Source organism: Aythya marila, assembly GCF_965140915.1.
Source record: "Aythya marila genome assembly, chromosome: 27".
Lineage (NCBI taxonomy): Eukaryota > Metazoa > Chordata > Aves > Anseriformes > Anatidae > Aythya > Aythya marila.
The window spans coordinates 4,392,475-4,409,238 of record NC_139068.1 but is presented as its reverse complement, the minus strand read 5'-3'; the positions used below and the strand labels follow the sequence as shown (position 1 = coordinate 4,409,238).

Genomic DNA, 16,764 nt, shown 5'->3' with positions numbered 1-16,764 from the left:
CTCTGCCCTTTCCTGCCTCTGGTCCCCTGGGAGACCCCTGCTCCCCCCCAAAGAAACGGCCACAGCCACATCATTAATTCTGTTTTATTTGTGTTTTTTTTTTTTTTTTTTTCCTTTTTTCTTCCTTTTTTCGAAGTACCGTACAAAAATCCTTACAGTAACAAATACTGGGTTTACATTAGTAAACATCAACAGAAAGAGCAAAGAGAACTACTGCTGGTAACGAACAGCTGAAGTGGCAAGTTAGAGTATTTATTATTGCATATACCTAAAGAACTAAAAAATCTCAGTAGCGCTCACACAGCCGCCACGTCCTCTCCGAGCACAAAGCGGTCGGGGACACCCGTGCCACCTCCGGCCACTCTCCGGTGACACGAGAGCCCTCGGGGTTACGGCGGGGGGCTCGGAGCAACGCGAGCCGACCCGAAGCAGGAGGGGTTGGACGCGGTTTTTTGGGACCTTGCCGCGATGCCGGGGGCTGCCCTCGCCCCCTGGAAGGGCCGAGCTGTGCCCCAAGGAGCAGGGACGGCCGCGGTGCACCCGTGGGACGTGGGCACGCGGTTTTGGGTGGGGGACATGCGGGTGACAAGCAGCAAAGCACAGCCCAGGGCCTCGAAAAAACACATCACTACCTGGTTAACCCGGAGGCGCGGACAAGCACGAGCGAAAGCATCAAAAAGACAAATCACAAACTAGCTTATTCCGGGGGAGCCGCGCTGCAGGGAGCTCGGGGCTTGGTTCTTCCACCCGACGGGGACAGAGGGGCGAAGCAGCGGTTCTGAGAGCCGAATCGAGCACTGTCGGGGAAATGGCAGCCCTGGGGAAGGGCCCGTTCCTCCTCGCTGCACGCGAGACCACGAGCACGGCCCCGATGGGGCCAGACCCGCGGTGAGGGCGGCGCTGGAAGACACGGCGGGGCCACCACGGTCCTGCTGCAGCTGGGGGCAGGAAGGGACGGCGTGGGGAGAAGCAGAAATTCGGCCAGGAGGGTAAAATTTAAAAAAAAAAAAAAACCAACGCTGTCACGGGAAGCTGGAATTTCCTCGGCAGCAAAGCCCTGGGGAAGCACCGAGCGAAGCGCCGAGACGCGGACTCCCAAACGCGGTGGCTGGCGTGGGACCGGCCCCGAGCTCAGCAAGGTGGGGTTGTGGGGGGGGGAAAGGGGCTGGAGGAGCCCACCGCAGCCCACCCTGCAGGGCAGGAGCCTGGCCCAAGGCTTTGGGGTGTCCCAGCACCCCACAGACCCTGTTGGGGCTCCGTGTCTGCGCTCTGAGCACGGGGTTTGGTGGCCATGCCCCAATCTCGTGTTTCTGAGCCCAAACCATTCCCTTAACTGCCACTGCTGGCTTTTGCCAGGTGAGCCCCCGAGCGATAGCACCGAGCGCTGGCAAAAAGAAGGGAACCCCAAAACAGAGCCTAGGGCCACAGAGCAGGGAACGGGGTCTGTACAGCCGAGCGTGGGGGAGCTGCCACAAACAAGGGGAACGTGACGTTTGCCCCAACAACCCCAGACCCCAAAAGGATCCAAAAGGATCTGGGAACCGTCCCGGACCTGCGCCAGCAGCAGAGGTGACCGGGGGAAGAGGGAGAGCGAGCGATAGGAACGGGGCAGGCCCTGCTGCAGGCGGTGCGTGGAAGATGGGACGCAGGCAGAGGACATGCGAGCGCACCGTGCTCTGGCACCGGGTGTGCAGGGCGCCCCGCAGAGCGAGCTGCAACGCAAAGCAGAAGCAGCAAAACCTACAGCATCCCCCAGCCCTTCCGGAGGTCCCGGCAAGGGAAGGGGAAGAGCCTCTCAGGCAAATCAGAGAGGACGAGCAACGCTCTGCTCAATCCAGGCAGACCGGATAACCCCGTAAAGCAGAAACCACCACGGCCTCGGCTCGCAGGCTCGGGTGCAGCTTTTACAAACCCCCGCGCCCTCTGCGCTCAGCAATTTCTGCAAAGTTCCTGCAAAAATTTCTGCAGAAATTTTTCTGCAAAGCCCTGCCCGTGCCTGCCAGCCGCGAGGGGCACCCCTACAGCGTCCCCCCCCCCCCTTCCCCGTACAGTCCCCATACAGTACTGACGAATATAAGTGCTTTGCATACACAGTTCCACATCATGCATATACATTTCTACGTGCTAAGGCCCCCTAGGCCCAGCGGAGATACCGTCCTCCTGCAGCAGAGGTCCTTCATTTTGCGGCGGGCTCGTAGTGTGCGGCGGGCTCCGAACCCCCTCCTGCTCACGCTGGCAGGAGCCGAGCCCTGCAGCAGCCCGGATGGATGCTGCCCACGCGCTTGCAGGTGGGAGTGGGAGCTGAGCACCCGCCGGGACTAGGTAGAAAGCAGCTGATTACAAAAAAGAACCATATTTACAGAGCTACAGTTAGCTTCAACGGGTTGCGCTCGCAGAGATTCACCAAAGACAACCAGGAGAACAAAGAGCTGCGCGCCCCGGGTACCGACGGGGGTTTCACAGCTTAGTTGGCACGACTAAGGTGAGAGATTCGTCGCCTGCTGGGTCCTCCCTCCCCTGGCAGCAACGCTCAGGAGGTGGCTACGACACCAGGGAATAAATCAGGGAGAAGGGGCACAGCACGGAGCGGGGACCTCGGCCACGAAGCCCCCTCCCCGGCAGGCCCGCCGCCCCACGGACACTTTTTTCTTGGTGAAACCGAGTCTCTGCACAGCGGAGCAGCAGCCCTCGTACCAGACACCAGCTCCCACCCCAGCCCGCGAAGTCACCGAGGGAAGGGAGAGCGGAGGAGGCGTACGCTCGGCGGAGGCTCCTCCTCTGCCTTCTCCAGCGCCCGGGGCAGGGAGCCCCTCGCCCAGAGCAGCAGTGACCTGCACCGGAGCGCAGGGGAATCGGGATCTAGCTCTACGGTGATGCATAGCGGGGCAACCTGCCAGCAAGAAGGGGTCTGACCTGTTTGTCGGGGAAGGGGAAGGGCTGTGCTCGCCCACGGCGGTTCAATTCCAACTGGATCCCACCTCCTAAGGACTGGAGCCCACTGGGAGGCAACAGCCCAGCCTTTTTGTCCCATCAGCCAACACGGGTTTCAGCTACTGACCAAAAAGGGACACCAGGAACGGTCACAGACATCTCGGAGGCTCTGGAGGGGCAGGAGCACAGAGACTCAACTATACAGGGTGCAAGAGTCCAGAGCCAGAAAGCAGTGCCCTGGGGAGAAGCTGAAGGCAGCTGTTGTGTTGTGCACGGGCTGCTCATCTGGCGGGTGGCTGGGAAAGGACCGGGTGAGCCAGCGTGACATTCAGGGAGTCATTGTGCTGCACCAGGGACGTGTGCTTGTAGTGCAAGACCAGGTCCTTGAGGGAGGCGTAGAGGTTGTAGGGCTCCGCGAAGCCGTAGCCAGACGCCGTCTTGTAGATGACGCAGTGCTTGGTGTCGCCGTCCACCCTGCCGGGGAGAGAAGGGAGCGCGGGTTAGCGGCGAGCGAGGAACCCCCCCAGGGAAAGTGACAGTGGGGCACAAGCAGGAGCAGCCCAAAGCCACGTCTGGCCCTGGCACGAGGAGCTGAAGGCAGACGGGAGACCTGGGGGAAGCCCAGCCTGCCAGCTGACGCCTCCGCCAGCCTCCAGCATCTGGCAGGAGAAGGGCAGGGCGACACGGGTGCCAGCCCCATCCCGCCACGTCTCCCTCTGCCCGTCTGTGCTCCCCACGTGTCTCCCAGAGTCGAGCTGGCGGCCCCGGCCCCACGGAGGTACTCACACCACGGAGCAGGCGTAGCACCCCTTCTGGCTGCTCTCACGGATCAGGAAGGTGCCGTCCCGCTTGCCGCACAGCATCTCCTCGGCCTGCAGCCGGTTGATCTTCCCCACGTACCACGTCCGCTCCTCGTGGTGAGGCAGCTCCTCCTCGTCGTCCATCATGGAGTACTGACTGCAATCGAGCACACGCAGGGTGTCAGGGCCCCTCGCTTCAGGCACGTGGCCCCCCCAGCATCTCCCCTCCCGCCGGTAGCTGCCAGCACTCCTCCCAGCAAGGAATTCATCCTCAGCTCCCAGACAGGGCGATGGGATTTGCCCGAGGCTCTGGATCAGCCCCCCTCACGCCCCCCGACACGCGAGCGGGGACACTCACTCCTCCGTCTCGTTCTTGATGCCCAGCCACTCGTTGATTTTCTTCTGCCGGGCACCTTTCTGCGTCAGCCACCTGGGGAAGGAGAGGCAGAGCTCAGGAGAGGCAGCGCTCACGCAGCCATCGCCAGAGGGCAGCAGCCTCCCCCCTTTGAGAAGCCGCCATTCCCTGAAGCCGCTGCATGCAGCAGCCCCGTGAGCCGGTCCAACAAGCCTCAAAGCCCTCGAGGAGCCAGCTGGAAGGCTCCTGGGCCGGGCTGGAGGGGAAGCAGGGCCCCTCTGCCAGCCCTTCGCGGGGGTAGGAGCTACCTACACCAAGTACTGGTCCCGCAGTTTGCGCAGCTGCATGAGGTCAGGCTTGAGGCTGTTCATGCGCTTGTCGATCTCCCGGTTTTCCGAGGCTTGTTTCTTCAGGTCCTGCTCCAGCTTCATCTTGCTGTCGTGAATCTCCGTGATGCGAGATTTCAGCTTCTCCGAGTTCATGAGGATCCTGGGAGGAGGAGAAAGGAAAGGGGGAAGGGGGGAGGAATTCGGCTGTGAGCCAAGGTGGGGGAGGCGGAGGAGGCAGCCTGCCAGCTCCCGCCCGCAGCAGGAGAGACGAGGACAGCGCGTGCCTCAGCTCTGCCCCGAGCCCCCACGATCCCCCCCCAGCCCCAGGAGCCCTTCCTCGGGCAGGGCAGGTCATCGCAGCCCTCAATCCTCACCGCTGCACCTCCTTCTCGTTGCCCTCCCTCCGGAAGCGCTCGATGTACTCCTTGCTGCACTTCTCCTGCGTCTGACACTGCTCCTCGAAGATCTTGATCGTCTCGTTGAAGGCCTCGATTGCCGTCCTCTTCATCTGCAGCTCCTGAATTCGGAGAGAGGGGAGAGCTGAGGAAGTGGCGAGGATTTGGGCAGGTTTCCACCCATCTGCAGCCCCTTCCCACCCCCCTCCCCATCCAGCACCGTCCTCGGTGCAGTCGAAATATCCCCCACTTCAAAGCCCGTTCTCTGAGGAGCCCCCTGGAACCCAGGAGCAGACAAATGGGGCAGTGGGTGCCCAGCCTCTGCTCTCTGTGCCCCGTGTGTGCCCCCCGGGGACGCGTACCTGGGATGTGCGCGTGTACTCCTCGTACAGCAGGTCGTATTCCCAGCTCTTGTCCTGGTACTGCTGGTGATAGACTTTCAGCTGCTCTCCCACGGCTTCCACGCTGTCCTCTTTCACCACTTGGTCCTGCCACACACACAGCCTCAGTCAGGACCCGCTCCTGCCCCTCTACAAGGTAACAGGCCCCCAAAAAACCCCACCAGCCCTGCAGGGTGCCCCACAAAGCAACGTCCCAGCACGGGGAAGAGGCGCTGCGTCTACCAGAGGGCTGGGATGATGGATGCCCCTGGTTTGGGCTGTCCCTGCAGCACCGACCTCACCTGCTGGTACTTGGAGATGGGGTAGAGCAGCCGCGTGTCCAGCTTGGCGTTGTACTGGGCGAGCGACTCGTGCCGGTAATGTGTGATGAGCTCCACCACCGAGCCAAAAGTCAGGGGCTCCGAGAAGCCGTACTTGCCTTCCCGGTGGAAGATCTTGATCAGTTTGTTGTTGCCTCCTTTCCTGCAGAGAGGAGGGGAGAGCAGGGGGTGTTTATCACCACCGCAGCACCCCGCACCAGCCTGGATGTGTCCCTTGTGCCAGCCCGACGTCCCAGCTGCCACAAGCACAGGGACACGGGCTGAGAGCTTCGCCCCAGAGCAGCAGAGGCTCTGGGAGATCCCAGTTCCCTACCTGAGCGTGAGCGTGTACTCGCCCTGGATCTTGCTGGAAGCATCCCGCACCAGGAAGGTACCGTCCGGTGTGTCCCGCAGCTTCTCGTTCACTTCCTCCCTGCGAGGGACAGGGATGATTGTCACGGCTTGTGAGGCACAGCCAGAGCTGCCCTGAACCCGACAGGGTGGGCACACAGAGCTGGAGCTGCCGGCCACCCCCTTACCGGGAAATGTCACCCCAGTACCACTCGGCGTCCTGCAAGGGCACGCTGTTCCCGTTGGCCAGGCTGGCGGCGCTGGGCTTTGGCTTAGGAGGCTTTGGAGGCAACGCTGTAAGAGAAGCAGGGTTGAGGAGGGGCTGAATTCGGGCTGGCCCAAGTCCCAGCTCCCCACCCTTGGAGCTCCAAGTCCCCCTCTCCCCGCAGTGACTGTCCTGGGAAGCCCCACTCGGCCGCTGCGCTGCCAGGAGCTGCTCCAGGCACATCTACAGCAAGAGATCAGCACCTCCAGGAGGCATCCGAGCACAGCTGGGCTACAGAAAGCCCTCGGCAATCTGCTTGTGGAGGCAAAATCCACGCCCACGGAGCACAAACGGCAGCGCCTCAGGCCCCAAGGGGGCGTTTCAGCCACTGGGGACGGTACCTGGAGGCAGCTGTTCCGGCTCCAACTCCTTCAGCTGCAGAAGAATCTCCAGAAAAAGCACGGAGAAGTCAGGGCTCAGCTCTGGGCTGCGGGGAGAGAGGAACCAGTGAGATCAGCCTGGGCTCCTCGTCCTGGCAGGCAAAGCGTCCGGCACGGGGCACGCGGCAGGGACCCGAGAGCCTCACGTACCTGGCGCCAGGCAGCCGGAGGAGAAGGGGGCCGAAAATCTCTCCCAGGGCCCGAGGGTGGAGGTTGTTGCTCTCGGCCTGCTGTGATACCTTCCCCAGATGCCGGAGCAGGAACTGCAGGGTGAGCGTGTTCTGGAGCGGGACCGCAGGCGACTCCAGGGCCAGCAGCAGCTGTTTCCGGCAATTCTCCGGCTGGGGAACCTCTGGGGAGAGAAGCAAGACACGATGGGGAGGGCTGGGACAGCCGGCACCATGCTCCACGCGCTGGCAGCCGCGGGGTGGGAGCGCTGTCAGCAGCAGAGGCCGTGTGACAGACCCCATAGGGACAGGATCTGTTTTAGTAACCCAAACGCATCCATCCCACCCGCGTCCCCGTTCCCAAGCGTGGCCGGGGAGGCCCTTACCCTGCAGGACACGAAGGATGTCTCCGTGCACCGCCACGGGCACCACGGGGGAGGGCAGGTCCTGCAGGTAACCGCGCAGCGCCTCGCCCAGGGAGTGCACGTCGAAGGGCTCCAGGTCACCCAGGCTCCAATCTGCCGGGGCAGAGATCTCCCATGGGTGGTGGGCGCACACCCCGGGCGCCCAGGAGGCAGCCCCGGTGCTGCCAGCACCTCGCAGCCATCCTGCGGCACAGCAGGAGAGCAGCGAGTTTGGGGGGGGGGGCAGCACGGTGAAGCCAGGCAGCTGGGGTCAGGCCACAAAGCAGCCACAAAACCCCAGGCACGGGTGGGCTGCGGGGATCTGCACAAACAGCCCTGAACTCGCTGCAAGCTCTGCTCCTGCGGGAGACGCAGCCCACGCTCGCTGCAACCCCCCCGGCCAGCCAGAGAGCCTGGGATGCGGCACACGAGACCCCCAGGGGAGCACAGAGCTCTCCGAGCCAAGCAGCCCACACGGCCAAGACCTCCTCGACGTGCCCATGTCCCACACCACGCTGCCTCAAGCTCCCCCAGGAGGGCACAGAGGTAATTTGGTGTGCCCGCACCTTCTGCAGGTCAGAGCTTTGCTCCTTGCTGCTGCTGTTGGAGATGTGTGCGGAGAGGGAGACAGCCGACCGGCCACATATGGGGAAAACATGAGGAAAATGCCTCCCCCCACCCGTGCTGCCCCACAAATGCAAGGCTCAGGCTGTGAGGACAGCACACACGGCCTGCAGGAAGAGCTGACAGCACCGCTCAGCTCGGGTTTGTGAGGAGTGGAAGCAAAGAGGGCAGCGTGGTGCTGGAAGAGGCCCAGCAGAGCCACGGCTCCAGCCCCCAGGCTGAGCTCCGAGATCCTCCCCTGCTCGTTCGTGGCAGGACAGAGCCAGAGGAGCCTCCGCAGCACCCTGAGCTCAGGGCGCCCCAAAGAGACAGCAGGAGACGTGTGGGGAATTCACTGCGAGCCCCCCAGCTGGCGCTGCGTCCCTTCACCCCAGCAGGAATCCCCCCGTCCTGTCCCATCACGTCCCCAGCACGAAAAAAGAAGGGGCTGGGGCAGGACAGGGCAGGCCCAGCCCCGCAGGCAGCGTGCCGGCAGTCAGGAACTGCCGGGGACAGGCGAGCCCGGCCTGGATTGCATTAGTGCTGGCGCTGTCACATCCCCTAATCTCCTCCATCTGAGCCCGTTCGCCTCCTCGCCGCGACGAGCTGGTTCTTACCGGTTCTCAGAGCTTGCCTCAGTTCGGAGCCAGATGTCCTGTACAGCATCTCGCTGTCTAACCCTGCGGAAGCGAGGAGGCTGCTGTGAGCTGTGAGCTGCGAGCCCCGCGGCTCGCGCGCGGCCGGTTCGCAGCCAGCCCCGTTGCCAGCCCCGCTGCCAGCCCAGCTGGCTCCCACAGATGCTGCCACAGCCCCCCCGTGCCCCCCCCCGGGACACCCCGCTGCAGCTCCAAGCCCTGGCTCAGCGCCCTCGTGGCACGGATTTAGGGTAGGGTGCTCTGTAGCCCCCAGGAGAGCTTGCCCAGCACCCAGCCGGGCTGTGTGGGCGTCCCGCTGCGGACCCAGCGCTGCAACACGAGCAATTCGGATCAGGACGGCACAGTGGGGTCAGGCCAGACCCTGGGGACCTGAATTTGAGGCCAGGGAGGAGCGGGAGGCCCCCCTCCTGCAGGCAGCTGCGTGCCGCGTGTCGCGCTGAGCTCGGACCAACGCCAGCAGCTTTGCACAGCAGCTGCCTTCCCCCCCCCGGCCTCGCCGCGGCTCTCGGGCCCCCACCTTTCTTCTCGATAGCTTCCACCAGCTTCACCAGCAGCGGCGGCGCGACCTCCGGGGGACTGAACTGCTCCTGCAGGTCGGGGAGAGGAGACCCTGGGGAGGAGGGAGAGAGAAAAGGAGGCGTCAGACCCAGCTCGGCCCGAAGTAGAGCCAGCGATGGACACAACCAACGCTGCTCCCAGAAGCAGCATCCCCAAGCAGGGGGGGAAAGCCCGGCCCCTGCTGCCAGCCACAGCCCCACAAACACCGCACGGAGCCCGCGAGCTGGCCCCAAAACCCACACAGCACTCGTTGAGCCCAGCCTCGCTCGGAGCCCTACAGAGCACAGCGGGGTGCGCGCACGTCGAGGGATCCCCGCTGCTTTCTGCGGAGCTGAGTTTACCTCCCCGAGCACCCCGGGGACCGAGTGACACCTGGGCAAGCACCGCAGGGGTTACTCGGGCTCTGGGGCTCCGGCCAGGCTCAGCCTCTGCCCGGGCCAGGACGCGGCACAGGGCTGGCGGAGCGGCGTGGCCGGGGAGCTCGCTCGCGGCGCTGAGCTGTGATTAATGCAGCGATTCAGGCAGAGCGCTGCGTCAGCAAATTCCTGCCCTCGATTGCTCGCTGAACATGGAAACCGGCCCTCTCGCTGCCTCCCCCTCCCCGCTACCCCACGGCCTCCTCCGTGCAAGCTGTTACGGGGCACGGGAACCCAGAGCACGGGACCCCGCTGCCCTTTGGGGTGGGGGGAGCCGCGGGCAGGCGGCGATTTCCACGTGCCCAAGCCCCACGAGGCCTCCCCACCGCAGCCGAGAGCTCCCAAACCCTCTCCACGAGGACCCAGGGCACGGCCCCGCGTGGAGCAGCGGCGTTTCAGCGCCGCCTCGGGTCTGTAATGGGGTGGGGGCAGCGTGGGAAGGGTTGCGGCACGCCGCCCGCCGGGGCTGCTGCTGCTGCTGCTGTGCCCGAGGCGCCTCTCGGCGAGCTGGAGCCGGAGCTGGGAGCTGCAGCTGGATCACGGGGCCGTGTGGAGGAGCTGCCAAGGCGGGGAGCCTACGTGCTGCGGCGTGGTGGCTTCGGGGCTGGCTCGGCAGGGCCCCGGGCACCTTTCCCTGCGCTCAGGGTGACGCAGGCCGGGGCAGGAGCGCGCACGCCCGGCCGCGAGGCTGCCAGAGGGAGCGAGAGCAGAGAAAGGTTGAGCACCAGGCAGGGCACGAGGCTCCCCCAGCACCGGGGACAGCCAGCACGGGCTGCTGGATTGAGGCAGAGCCAGGAGGTTGCTTTTTGTTGTGAAATGTGGCCCCGTTGTCAGGGCTGTGACCACAACTTGCCCAGTGTGTGCCCGGCTGAACCTCGTGGCCCCACGGCCTCAAAAGGGGGGACAAAGCAGCTCGGGGCAGTGCTGAGGAGAAAGGAGCAGCTCGGCGAGACCCCAAACTGCTGCAGGAGGACCCCACAAGCACAGCAGGGCCGTGCAAAGAGTCACCCCGGTGTCCCCGGGGCAGGACGGGGCCCTGCACGGTGCTGCTTGGGGCTGGGCCTGACCCTCGGAAGGGAGAAGTAAAAAAGCTGAGCTCCCCACGTGGCCCGGCTGGGAATGTGCCACTTCAGCAGGCAGCAGCTCGTGTTTTTGGCTGCCAGCAGCGGGTCCTGAGCCCGCCGTGCTCCGGGCAGGGCCAAGGGAACAAGGGCACTCAGAGCGCGGCCGGGGCGGCTGCGGAAATATTTCCGAGCCGCATTTTCCGCTCGTGCTCTCTGCAGAAGGTGAACGCCAACACCAGGGGCTCAAATTCAGCCTCGGAAAGAGCCAGGCCTCGCTGCTCTTCCTCGTGGCCGTGCACCCGTGCGTGGCGGAGGGGCTGAGGGACTGCTGGAGGCCAGGACAGCCCCGGGAAGGAGCAGGGCAGGAATTGAGGTGGCTGCGAGCTGCGTGGGGGCAGCCAGGAGCCGTCTGTGCACCTCCCAGGCAGGCCTCACCCCAGTGGGGCAGGCAGACCGTGAAGAACTACCACGGGCTTGGCTTCCGTACAACTTCAGGGTTGCAAAAAAATATATAAATTAAATAAATAAAACGCGCCAGGGCCGACACAGCCACCCCAGAGTCCCCAAATTGGAGATGTCCCCAACCCCGAGGGGTGCAGCAGCGAGGCACCCGGCCCCAGCACCCTGCCCCGTGCTCCTTTCCACCCCTCAGGACCCCAAAGAGGGTCCGTCCAGCGTCTGATGGGACAGAAAAGAAAGAAAAAGGCAAAAAATGCACAAGATGCAGCTCTCCAGGCAGTGCCAAGCCCGGCTGTGCCCGTGCCCAGCCCCAGCCCTGCCACCCGTGGACAGGGAGCGGTGCCAGGCAGGCGAGCGATTAGCTGCAGCTCTGCAAGTCCTCTTCTCCACCCGGACTTTTCTCCTCCTGCCCAGAGAGGAGGAATTGTGTGTCTCAGCGGGGCCAGGAGGCGCTTGGCAGGGAGCGGCAGAGGCAGGGAGGCGGGTGGGAGAGGTCAGGGTTTTTTTTTCTTGAGGGAAGGAGCGGGGCAAAACCTCGGCGGGGCAGGGAGAGGGGATCCGTGGGGCTGGTCGTGGGCCAGGGAAGGATTTTGGAGAGGTTACAGCGGGACGGGGCTCGCCCTGAGAAGCAGCACCAAGGAGCTCAGAGCACGGCAGGAACAAAGAACTTGCCTTTTTGGCCAAGGCTGAGCGTGAGCACACAAAACCCGAGCAGCTCAGCTCCCGGGCAGCGAAGGAGGCACTTGGCAGAGCTTACCTTGCTCTGGAGCCTCCTGCAGCCGGCAGCCGCCGGCCCCCGGTGTGGCGGGCAGGGGTCTCTGCACCCGAGGCCGGTGCGAAGGGACGGAGATCTTCACGGGCCCCACGTACTCCACGTAGGTGCCGGGGAAGTCGCCCTTCTGCTTGGTCCTCTCGTTGACTCCCAGGATCCAGCCGATCTGGTTGGGGTTCTGCTCGTCGCCGTCTTTGAAGCCCAAAGCTTGCAGGGCCCCCTTGCTGACCACCAGGATGTCTCCGGGCAGCAGGTCAATGTCCTCCTCGCGCTCCTTGCGGTAGGGGTAGAGGGCGCGGTACTGGAAGCCGTCGGTGCTGCCCATCCTCTCGGCCATGGCGAGAGCGGCTCCGAGCTTTCTCTGCGTGGAGAGGCGAGCCCTCAGGGGCAGCTCTCCCCCATCGGCGCTCTCCAGAGGTCTCTGCACGAAGCGGCGCCTCGGGGAGCCCGGTCCCAGCGCGCCCCGGGGTGCTTAGGTGCAGCCCCTTTTCCTCAGCTTGAAGCCGCGATTCAGCCAGATGATGGAGCAGAGGGAGAAGGAGACGACCATAATCCAGCGCTCGCGAGCGGGCATGCGGCGGAGAAACGCAGCCGGGTCCCGTTCACCACAAGAGAGGCGGCTTCCCCGGAGCCTGGAGGGTGAGAGCTTCGAGCAGAGAACCACAGGGCATGCTGCTTCTGCCTCCCCAGCACCTGCGGGGAGAAAAATGTGGAGTGTCACCACCCAGCACGGCGCCCCGAGCCCCCCAGGATGGAGCAGGGGGCTCGTGCCGGTGAGGCAGCGCTCGCTCCTCGCCCTGCCAGGCTCCTGCCGAGCCCTGCATCCGGGCGCTCCTTGCCAGGACATGCTAAGAGCGAATTTGCACTCCAAAAAAACAAAACAAAAACAACCATAAAGGGGAGAGAGGAGCCGGCGGCTGCTCACAGGGAGGACGCCTCCTCCCCTGCTCTCCGCGCAGCTTCTGCGAGCGAGGGCGCAGCGAGAGGGACAGGACGGCCTTTATGCGGGAGCTGGTGCCCAGGGAATTTCACCTTTTCTGGTGAAATTGGATCTTTAGAAGCCTTCGAGCCTGCTTCGAGCTGCTACCTGCCTCTGAGCTATTGAAATAGAGAGAAATGGAAGGATGAGGGTGCCTGCCCGGCCCAGAAAGCCACCAAAATGAACAGACCCGGGTTGTAACATGTTGTTGGAGGGCTGCTGAGCCGGGGCATTGCCCCCCAGCCATGCACGGCCCCTTTCCCATCCCCTCCCTGCCCTTTCCAGCTCCCTCGGGCTGAGCTGGGCGAGCCCCAGCGCTGAGGAAGGGACCTCGAAGGCAACGGGGCGGCCGCAGCTGGAAACCAGTGTTCCCAGTGCTCCCAGTGCCCCTGCCGAAACGCTGCGGGTCCTGCTGATGGCTCGAGCTGCTTCTGCTCAGAAACCCAAACCTCACCTGCTTCCCAAATCCCATTCCGGCCAGGAAAATACAACCCCACGACCCGGAGCGCAGATTTACGGCTGTGCTCCGCCGCCTGCCCCTCGCCCCTCTGAGCTCTGCCTACCGGGGTCTGAGGCAGAGCAATCCCGGCGAGGACAGAGCCCAAAACGTGCCCCGAGGCAGCGGGGCCGGCACCTCCCCGGCTTCCACGCCGGGATTTTGGCACCGAGGCGAACTCGTTCAGTGGCTTTGGAGAGCAGAGCGTGGCCCCGGAGCTCTCGAGGCTCCCCGAGGAGCAGGTCCCACAGCTTCTGGCTCCCTCCAGCCCGGCGCCGGCTCTTGCACAAGGCGAGGAGAGCTGCTTGCAGCCCTGGCTCTGGGCTGCCCTGCTCCCCACGCCCCAGCACCCAAAAATCTGGGGGGAATTCACCCAGCGCCAGGCTCCTCGGCCTCCCCGTGCTGCGAGCGGTGACGGAGGGCGAGGAGCACCCGGCCCCCAACCCCACAAATCCCACGGCGGGGAGCAGGCGTGTTTTTGGGGAGGGGGAAGGGACCATGCGTTTCCCCAAGCCCTTAAATAGATGTTTGGAGGGAAGGCGAGCTCGGGAAGGAGGCAGGAGGTGCTGGGAGCACGGGACACGCATGAGCCTGCCCGCTGCAAGCACACGTCTGGAGCTGGGGGCTCTGCGTGCGCCGGGTTTCCAGCAGCTCTCCAGCAAAATTTTGGCTGGGCCCGGCTCCAGGCTCGCAGGGAGGAAGCCTCCTGTGTGTGTCTGTGCTCGGTGGGCTCCCCCAAAACACCCCCCCTGCCATCAGGCATCGAAATACCTTCGGTCCAGCTATCGCCGTGCCCAGAAACAATCGGGCGATTCATGGGCTGCTGTCAGGACTTGCTTTGTTGGACGCATCAGCTCGGAACAAAAAGCACATTGCGAGGCTTTTGGTGCCTAAAGAAAAGCATCTTAAGGCTGAAAACGCGGTTCCTGGGCTTCTCGAGCCAGCTCCGAGCGCGGTTCAAAGTGCAGCTCGACTCGAAGCGAGCCGAAGCGTCGCTTTCCCTCCAGCGAGGCGAAAGAATGCATAAAAATATTTGAAAAAAATAATAAAAAAAAAAAGGGGAATGTTTGTGACAGCCTGCACGGCCAAACGCGTCCAAGTTACATCAGATCCTTGGGGGGGGGGGGAACCCAGCTCCAAATCAAGGCCTGAGCCGCGAGGTGCTGCGTGTCAGGGGGCTGCAAAGAAGGAGAAGGAACCTTTCTTTGGAGAGAAAGGGGGATGATGGAACCAGGGGGAGAAATAAAAACGGTTCAGGATTGGGGTTTGTGCTTCCAGGCTGCCTGGCGCTTCCCTCCGAGCAGCGAGTGCCATCCCAAGCCGGGGCTGCCTCTGCCCCAAGCCTCACAGGGGGGGGCACAGAGCAGCCGAAGCCGTTTCCAGCTCTTTTCTCACCAAAACCCACTTCTGGTGCAGCAGAGCACGCAGCAGGGCCCCGCGAGCAGCAGCTCTCCGGGGACGCCGCGGTTACTCCTCCGAATACGTGACCGCTGCCGACCTCGTGCTTTGGGAAGTTTTGGAGGAATTTCTCAGGTTTCTCCTCACCCAGCGCCCTTCTTGCTCCCTCTGGAGCTCACCCACCTCAGGAGCTTTCTCCTCCTCACCTCAGGAGCCTTGTGCTCAGCTGGAAGCTTTCCCTCGCCGGCACAGAGCGGAGAAGGGCGACGTGCCTCGCACCAGGTCCCTCTGGGATCTGGGGTCCCTGGGATCGCTGTGACAATTTGTTAGCAGCCCTCTGAGCACAGCCAGGGCACGAAACGACCCACGAGGTGAGAGGGAACCGCAGCAGCAGGGCAGGGTTCATAGGGTAGGGGCTGACACCAAACCCCGCGGCTCCTTCCCTCCTTTTTTTTATCTCCCCTTACCCCGCGGCTCCAGCGCCGAGCCGCGGCTCCAGATATCCTCGGAGGAATTCAAAGAGCCCCCGATATTATAAATACTCCTTTTTTTCTTTTTTTTTTTTTTTATATTATAAACACACCGAAGCGCCGGCACTCTGCCACCGCTCCGAGCTGGCTCGGCTCCCCGCTGCATTCCAGCTGAGCTGCGGTTTTTCTCTCCCAGCCCGGAGCTTTTGTCCGGCGAGAACCGACGGAGGGGCAGAGAGGATTTGCCCACGTTCCCAACCCCTTTTTCCTAAGGGGTTAAAAAATAAAAAAAATAAATAAAAAATAATTAAAAAAAGGAGGGTCTGGGGGCAGCGGTCGGCCCCCCGGGAGGAGCCAGGCGCCGCCGAGAGCCGCAGGGGGAACTGGAAGTAGGATTTGTGCGCGTCAGAGCCGAGAGTCACCAAAGAAACCCAACCATCCCGTGGACTTTCCCACATCATGGAAGGGGCAGGGACTGGAGCAGAGGCCAAGCCAGCCTCCGGGACACCCCAGCCCCTTCGCATGCGAGGGAAGGGCGGGCGGAAGGGCCGGGAAAGCGACGATTTAGGCTATATTTACTCAGCTGTCTCCATTCTCTCGCTCTCACAGAGGGGAAAGTCACAGGGCCAGCTCCCCAGCGGGCCCCGGAGCTGCTCTGGCAATAAAAACCGGGCGCTGACGGCGGGCGAGGCAGCCATTCCCCCGCCACACCGGGCACACGGGTGCTCCACGGCGCCGCTCCAGCTCCCGCACCGCTCCTTCAGGCATTATTTCCCCCCCCCCTCCAAGCTTTTATTTCCCATTCCTCTCCCTTTCGCAAGTCCGTGGCCATGGGAAACTTCCCCTTCGAGGGGCCGAGGAGCGTCCCTGAGGCACGCAGGGCACGGACCCTGCTGCGAGGAGCCGCGTTGGCCCCATCTCAGGAGCCAGGATTTGGGGGGCGAGCTGTCGGCGACCCCCCCCCCAGGGCACCGAGCCCCATGCTGGGGAAGCTCAGCCCAGCACCACGGCGCTGAGCAGCGGCCCCAGCCCTCACACAGGCTGCCCACGACCCCCGGCTGCACCCAGAGGGGTCCCTGCAATGGGACCTTGGGGGGGGGGCTCTGCAGGCTGAGGGGGGGGCAGCGACAGCCCCGGTAGTGCTGAGGGACACGGAGGGGACGGGGACACCTCAGCACAGCCCCAGGAGGGGACGGGGGACAGGGCCTGGGCCCGATCAGGCGCCGTGCCCCCCTCCTAGGGCCCCCCCAGGGCTCGTTGCCCCCTTTAGGACCCCTTTAAGGCCCATTTCGCCCCCTCAGGGGCTGCTGCTCCTCCTCAGGACCCCTTTAGGGTCCGCTGCGCCCCCCTCAGGACCCTCTGCTCCCCTCCAGGGCCCCCTCAGGACACCCCCAGGACCCTCTGAGGGCCCCCTGAGGACCCCCTCAAGCGCTGCCCCCCCCCAGGACCCCCTGAGGGTCCCCTCAGGACCCTCTCAGGGCCCCCTCAGGCGCTGCCCCCTTTCAGGACCCCCTCAAGACCCCCTTAGGGCCCAGCTGCCCCCCTCAGAGCCCCCCCCAGAACCCCCTCAGGGCCCTTTACCCCCCCCAGGGCCTCCTCAGAGCCCCCTCAGGCCCCGCTGCCCCCCCCCAGAGCCCCCTCAGAGCCCCCTCAGGACCCGAAGCTCCCCCTCAGTGCCCCCCCCACCCCCTCCCGCCCCCCTCCCGTCCCCGGTCCCGGTCCCGTTCCCACCTCTCCGCCGCCCCCCCGGGCCGCCGCCGCCGCTCGCCTCCAGCCCCGCTGCTGCCTCCGAAGGGCCCGAACGGCGCCGGAACGG

General features: G+C 64.2%; 1 protein-coding gene across 1 annotated transcript; it reads right to left on the bottom strand.

The window, feature by feature from the left end:
• Positions 1-66: 66 nt before the first annotated feature.
• Positions 67-16,763, bottom strand: PIK3R2 (phosphoinositide-3-kinase regulatory subunit 2). Its single transcript, XM_082779770.1, has 16 exons — positions 16,680-16,763; positions 11,591-12,298; positions 8,854-8,946; positions 8,298-8,360; positions 7,060-7,191; positions 6,657-6,858; positions 6,468-6,553; positions 6,050-6,155; positions 5,845-5,943; positions 5,493-5,673; positions 5,173-5,298; positions 4,790-4,932; positions 4,399-4,575; positions 4,090-4,161; positions 3,718-3,888; positions 67-3,405 (listed from the first exon to the last, which is right to left on the bottom strand). The coding sequence occupies exons 2-16, from the start codon at positions 11,940-11,942 to the stop codon at positions 3,213-3,215; spliced, it is 2,196 nt and encodes a 731-aa protein (XP_082635896.1). The 5' UTR covers positions 11,943-12,298; positions 16,680-16,763; the 3' UTR covers positions 67-3,212.
• Between the last annotated feature and the right edge of the window lies 1 nt (position 16,764).